The sequence below is a fragment of the Rosa chinensis genome, chromosome 6 (assembly GCF_002994745.2).
Source record: "Rosa chinensis cultivar Old Blush chromosome 6, RchiOBHm-V2, whole genome shotgun sequence".
NCBI lineage: Eukaryota > Viridiplantae > Streptophyta > Magnoliopsida > Rosales > Rosaceae > Rosa > Rosa chinensis.
In genome coordinates, this window is record NC_037093.1 from 14,211,268 (window position 1) to 14,218,854 (window position 7,587).

The 7,587-nt window shown below is 37.8% G+C and overlaps 1 protein-coding gene across 1 annotated transcript; it reads right to left on the reverse strand.

Moving 5' to 3' along the window:
* Positions 1-1,098: 1,098 nt before the first annotated feature.
* Positions 1,099-3,997, reverse strand: LOC112170860. Its single transcript, XM_040508437.1, has 6 exons — positions 3,856-3,997; positions 3,701-3,754; positions 2,797-2,838; positions 2,595-2,719; positions 1,752-1,850; positions 1,099-1,467 (listed from the first exon to the last, which is right to left on the reverse strand). Exons 1-6 carry the CDS (start codon positions 3,995-3,997, stop codon positions 1,285-1,287), a joined length of 645 nt encoding a protein of 214 aa, XP_040364371.1. The 3' UTR covers positions 1,099-1,284.
* Positions 3,998-7,587: the final 3,590 nt, after the last annotated feature.

The following is a 7,587-nucleotide window of genomic DNA, read 5'->3' on the forward strand; positions in this document are numbered from 1 at the left end:
TTTGGAAAGGCACACCAGCAGAACTGTTAGTAAATCATAAATCAGTACAATGCATCATTCTTGGTAGTGTGAGTTTCAATCCATGAGCATGATTCCCAGACCGTGGATAGCTTGTATGGATAATGACATGCAGGCCTTCTGAAGTGCTAATTATATAGCTATCTCATAACATACTAATAAAAGGATATCCAACTTTTTCAACTAGATGTACAGTGGACAGAAGTTGAGGGAACTTAATCTCTAATGTCCAAATGAGGAACAAATATCACTACAGGGACGAATAATTGGATATAGCTCATGAATAGAGTATATTGGCATTTCATATAGAACTCCACGACATCAGGTCTCCTTAGTATATTCTTTAAAAATTAGTATTTGAATTAAAGCAACATAATAGGATTTAAACAGACTATAATACTGGGGGTTCCTATATTTTACTAAAAAAAGAAGCAAGTTAAGGGCCTAGGATTAAGTCTCAAATGAAATTCTTAAACAAGATTCAACCCAACATAGTTAGCCTTGAACTAAAAGCTAACACTAACTAACCACATTCCAGAATATAATTCATCAAATGCTCTCCAAACAAGCAGATACAAATATACATTCCCAATAACATTGAAAAATGATACAATGTAGATGGACACAAGAATATTATGTATAAACACTGTCCTCATATAAACACTCCATATCAAAGCTAGTCATACTAAGTTGCCAAATCAAAACTCACAAGAAACACAAATGATTATATGCCAATAAATCATCCCACGCCACACAAACAATAAAAATGGAGCACCATAACATATATAAATATATATATATATATATATATATTCAATAATTCATAATATTTATAAGTACCATCCATAAGTTAAATGCTAAGAAAATAACGCAGACCATTAATGTTTTTTCATCTTTATTTTTTGCGTGTGGCATTCCTTAACTTTCTAAACCTTTCAGCTAAAAGATGAAGCAATGGAGCATAGGTTGTGCTCTTAAATCAAATAAATCTAGAAAACCCCCATGATCACAAAGAAACAAGAAACTTTCACACCATAAATATCTCAAACCTAATAAAGTAATTCTCTTGTAGAGATATTGAGTAGCATAGTTATTGAACCAATAAGATAAATAGTTGCAGGATATCAGTGTCCAAACCTAGAGCTAATCTTTATTGGTATGCCACTATTTGTTACTCTTTTTTTTTTAAGCACACACTAATTGCCAGAGGCTAAATGGCATGTAGAAAGTGGAATATAAGAAAGGGGGAACTGATCCTTCCCTCCTCTACACATTAGTAGAACTTATTTCTCCTATCAAGAAGCAACATTTGCAGGTGGGGCAATCGAAACACAAATGTAAACCAAAGATATAACAAGCATTACCAAAGGATCCAAAAAGCTTCGAGAAATAACAAGAGGCACCTACATCTAGAAAAAGTCCCAGAGCTGTTTCCGACATTGCAAAAACCTGCAATGTCAATGAAGTTGACATAAAAAAATCAAACTATAAAAAAATGAGGGACAAGAAAGAAACTTCTTTTTAAAAACATATGAGAAACGTCAATGAAGTTGGTATCAGGAAGAAACTCATATGAATAAGTAATCTCATGCATTCTATATTATAACCTAAGTGGCAAAGTAAAGTAGAATATCAACTTTTCAGCAAGTATTTTCTTAAAAGCCTGAAAATGTAGATAAGCATGATAGTGAAGCATATCTACCTGACAAGTCCACAATATTGAATGACCTAACCTTGTCAAAGTCATTGAGCTTCAGCTTGGACTCTCTCTCAATCTTTGCACCAAGACCTGACAACAAATTCATGCCCGCCGAAAAGAAGGCTAGCATTACCTGCGGTTCATTATTTTAGTAAAAGTGCTGAACAGATATATGCACAGAGAAGAAGTGAAATTGCAAAGTGCCACAGACAACATCATTATCTAATGAACTATCCACTAAACATGACAATATGCATACCAAAGAGATCCTCCTATAGTTAAATAGTCTAATAGTGGTGGCAAGAAATTGTATTCCCTTCAACAGTTTATAAATTACACAGAATAAAACCCTACTTTAAAATACTACAGTCTTTATCAGTAAGAAAAAATATAAAAACTCAAACTTGTTTTAAAATTTATATAAGTAAGCAGTCAAAGTAATTCTTTAATGCCTCCAAAGATCCCAGAAAACCTGTAGTTTAAGCTCATCTGAGTTTAAAAAAAAAAAAAAAAAAAAAAAAAACACTACAACCACAACTAATATAAGCAAGAAGCTATTAGCCTATTACAAAAGAAGTCCAAGGCATGAATCAAAGTGCAGTAACACATTCTTGAAGCCAAGAAAAATAGTATGTGGAAGCATTACCAGGCCTTATAAAATCGGAGAGACCAAAATCAATAACCCTCACTGAAGCATCCTCTTCTCTTGTGGCAAAAAGAAAATTCTACCAAGCAGTCAAATGAAAAGAGTTATTGGTAATAGGTTCGGACGAGAACTGAAGATGTAAAACAAACTACATGTGGAGGGGACTTTCAATACTATTCCATCCAAATGCAAGAAAGTAGTGGAAAGTAGAAACTCTGAATGTAGTTGTACCTCTGGCTTTAGATCACGATGCACAACTCCCTGAAGATGACAATAGGCAATAACACTTAAAATTTGCACAACAATAACTTTAGCATCTTCTTCTGTGTATCTTCCACCCCTGCCACAAGGAGTTACTGAGAATAAATCAAACTGAATTCATAAATCTGAAAGTGCCCAACCACAAGTTTCAATATAAAGAATATAATTCTACCTGGAGAAAATTTTATCCAGTAGTTCTCCACCTTCACACAACCTGAAAGTGAAAGAAATGAGAGAAAATCATATCAAATTTTAAAACAGGTTTTTCTGCCAACAAAAGTGTTCATTCTTCTCAATTATAAGACTAGGCTTAATATATGTGTGTGTGTTCATAAAAGTAAACCATAAACAACAATACAAATGATGTCCCAACAAGGCTGACTCCTATAAATTGGTGTGAAGGAATAAGGCTAAAAGAAAAATTACACGTACTCCATGACTATGTGTGTGTGGGTAAAGGTAAACACCATAAAAGCTTGAGGTCCCCAAACTCATAGGCATGGAGGATGGTTCAATTTGCAAGAAAATTTAAGAGGAAATTCATAAACTTGAATAATCAAACAGATGTGAGCAAAACCCATGAACACAAAAAGGGCTCTCTTTTCATTTCTAAGCTCATTCACATTCACAGAAACACAAATAAAAAAGCAAGTCAACTCTGAACCCAGATGAAACAAATAACCAGTCAATAGCCACCATTAGCAGAACAAAGATATACCCATTAAAGAAAAATTAGAAACACCCTCAAAGCTCCAAGCTTTGCACTGGAAAATAAACCAACATTGCAGAAATCCCAAAAACAAACACAGAACAGAACACCAAGAATGTTAGAGATTTCTCTTACAGGTTTCTGTTCCCGATCTGACAAGATCTCCAATCTCTCTCTCTCTCTCTGAGATAAAAGTCTCTTTTCTTTTTTCTGAGAGAAGGGTCTAAATTCTCTGTAGAACAAGTTCCTAATGTTTTGTTAAGAACAAGTTCCATGAAGAATGTTAGGCTTCATGTAGAACGCATATGCTAGAAAGCTATAAATCCCAGTAAATAAATTGTTTTTATTCAAATCCCCAAAGCCCTACCTGGGAGAATCTTAGTACTTCCAACAAACAGAACATCCCCAGTAACCATCTCAGCTACAATATTCAATTTCAGAATACACAAAACACTCAATCAACTAATTGAACCATTAAAATCTCAACTGAATTAAGAAAGTATGAATGGAAATTGAAAGTACCGAAGATGCAGCCGAGGGCCCAAATGTCCGCCAAGTTGAGTAATCTGTGGACCCAAGCAAAATCTCCAGCGCCTGGTAACAGAGAGTGACCGTCTCCGGCATAAAAACTCGCAAAAGAAAGCAAAAAACTGACTGATCCCATCGCCAATCTTGAGGCTCTGTTGTTTCTGGTCAAGCAGCAGATTCTTAGGTCTAGGTTTCGGTGAGGATGATGTTATCGTTACAGTCGTCGATGCCCTTCAGGAGCTGGAAGAGAAGCTTTTTGACCAAATCGGACGGCAAGGGTTTGATAGAGACCGTCAACGACCCCAAATTCTAGCCTATGGTAAGCCGTTGTCTTCGTGATCGGAGATTGAATCGGCGGGTTGAGGAGCAGAGGGCGGAGAAGACCAGAGCGAGCTGTTCAGCAAGGTGGAGAGGGAGATCAGAATTCGAAGCCTCTTTAATTTCTTCGACTCTGCCAATCTCAGATTGAGGCCGGGCCTAGGATTCAGAGCTGTTACTTCAATTTTAGATCGAGATCGGGATCTCGACGCTTCAGATTCCGCCTGAGAATGGAGGAGGGAGGATTGTGATGGTGAGGAGGAGGAGCTCGAGTCTCGGTTGAGAATGGAGGTCGAGACTGAGCTTAGGGTTTGTGTTTCAGTATTGGGGTTCGGCGCAATTTTTTTTCTAAGTGTGAAAGTTTTGAGTTTTAGTCCCCGCTTCTTTATTTCACTTAAAAGACTTAGCGCTTTTTGCAAAACTAGGTTCCCGCAAATTTTCGAACAAAACATTTAACACCAGTCATTTTAAGAACCGATGTTAATGATATACATTTAAATCGATATTTTTCTAAAACGATGTCAACTTACTTTTTTACATCATGTGCAAGTCTGACCGATTTAAATGATGTGATGTAAATGAACAGATTTCTAGTAGTGGGAGGACTGAACGTGGAGTATGCCCTAAAATTTAACTTCAAAGCTTCGAACAACATGGCGGAGTATGAAGCGCTCATCACAGGACTACTCCTCTACATAGATTTAGGCGCTGATAGCATCAATATCTTCAGTGACTCCTAACTTGTCGTCAATCAGGTCAACGATAGTTTCCAGGCTAAGGACAAACAACTAATGACATACTTAGGGTATGTAAAAACCCTCATTGAGAAATTCAAATTTCACTCCATCACACAGATCCCAAGAGACAAAAACACAAAGGCAGATTCCCTTACAAGGCTTGCAACTGCTCAACTTCATCAAAGTCCAACGAACACAAGAGTGGAATTCCTTGACAAACGAAGCATCACCAAAACTCTAGCGAAAATATCAACATTAAGGTCAATCCCAGTTGGATGGAGAAATAATAGAGTACAAGCTCAATGGAATGCTACCAAGGAACGGCTGCTCAAGCGGAGAGCAACCCACTATAATATCCAAAACAATAAACTCTACAGCCAGGGTTTCACTCGCCAAAATCTCATATGCTTGACGCCAGAAGAAGGGAGGGTGGTGTTAGCAAAGATCCACGCAGGGGAGTGTGGAAACCATTCAGGCGCACGATCTTTAGCAAATCGAACCATGCGGCAAGGGTATTTTTGGCCCACACTCAACGACTACACAAAAAAAGTCTCCAAGTCATGTCGCAAATGTCAACAATATGCTGACCTCCCACATGCACCACCGGAACCCCTTTCAGTCATCAATATCGGTCCCTGGATTCACTCAACTTGGGGTCTCGGGTACTTAAGCAAGTTTCGCTCCACCGACATCTCTCTACTCACCCGGAGTTACCGAAAGAAGTTAGACGATTGCCATTGTTTTGCATTAGCTAGTTCATTTGGATTAGATTCTCTTAATTGTTAAGAAACAATGATGAATGATGTATTTAATTGGCTTATGAATAAAATTTCGAGTTCTTTTCATTATGGCTCTATTTTGATTATGAGCATATTACTTTGTGACTACGACGGCTGGGCCATTAGGATTAGTTCAAGGACATGGAATAGCCCAAATTCTGCTTGCCAAGTGGCACCTTGATTATTGTCACATAAACTTTCTACGCTCTTAGGGTAAATCAAACCCTATTGAGCCATTCGAGCTAACAGATTTCATGCGGAAACGCATGTAGAGAACGAAAATAAGTTCATTTGCAATACCTTTAATGATTGCAAACAAAGGCGCATCATAGACAAGTTTACGTGTCTCTCTAGTAGACTCTATGTCACTATATGAGCTATTAGATCCAATAAAGTCATGAGATAAGATCTCTTGAATTTAGACACATATTGGCTTTGTCACGACAAGATAGTTCATCCTAGTCATGATATGATGATCTGTCTACTAAAGACATCACATGACATCCATTCTTTCGAGCAAAGTGAAACAAGAATCAAAGGTTGATTCCTGGACTAAGTGTGATCACCGCCGCCATCCATTACAGGCCTAGGGCCGCCCTTGTCCCCCCTAATGATGCCATGGTTGGCGTCTCTTATGGCCATGACACCATGGATGGTGTCCATCATGGTAATGGCACCTCAAGTGATGTTGCAATCACCAACTTTGCTTCAAATAGCATTTCAAACTCTCAGGCCCAACCAAAATCCTCATTGGTTACTTCTAAGGCCTCTCACTAGTTTTACAAAGCTTGTTCCTTAGGGAAATTAGGACTGAGACTGTCCTATGCAAATGATATGAAAATACTAATTCTTTTTGTACATAGAATCCGTGGGGATTTTATGGACTGATTCAATCAACTTGCGGACATTTAAATATCTCATGATGTTGGTTGACACGCAAATACGATAGTCACGTGTGGTGCCATTGTCCACTTGTCATGCTGCTATACTACACTCCTAGCACATATCATATGACGACGGGCTCACTCCACGGAACATCCTATTCAGTCAATTGGACTTGACAATGCTGGAGAGTTTACATCGAAGACTTTCGGTGGTTACTATCACGCCCCGAATTTTGGATAAAGATATTTGAATTCGAAACGCGATAACTTAACCAACTTCCCAAAAATAGCATAGAAACATTCTCAATTTAATCTAAGCAACAACAAAACGTCAATAACGACTCGATCACTTAAGTCGAATATCACATCAACAAGTGTTTACAAAACTTGAGAGAACTGATATACAAATGTAAACGCTCGCTAGGAGCATACCAAAAACAGCAGTACACTAACAAAAATAGGTTATGAACCTACACTGCTGCAACCACGCCCTCGTACTCAGCCCTGGTGGTCCTCACCTGCAGGAATAATCGCTATACCATGGAATAGTGCACGGGGATTGCAAACAACAAACCCGGTAAGCTTTTTAAGCTCGTATGAGTAAACTCAATTAAAATGACTCATGTCACGCTGTTGAAACCAAAAAAAAAATTTCAAAAGCCCATAAAGAAAAATATCTTTCGTAAAGGAAAAAGTGTAAAAGAAGCACGTTGCTTCTAGAAGTTTATTTTAACTTTATCTACTGTTGGGTTACTCTAGCTTTATTCAAATTCTACAAAGGAGAGAAAGTAGAACAATACAACAATTAATGAAGCTGAAGGGTACACGTTCAGCAGATAAAGGTAGAGTTATTGATGCCAAATTAATCACAAACTCTCAGCCTTGATATGTTGGAGTCCAACTCCATCACTATCACGTCATCTTGGCAAACCCAAGTTGCCTATATATAAAGAGAGACTCTACAACAAAAAGGGGGGACGAACGTGAGGAGTATAACAGCTGCTTGAG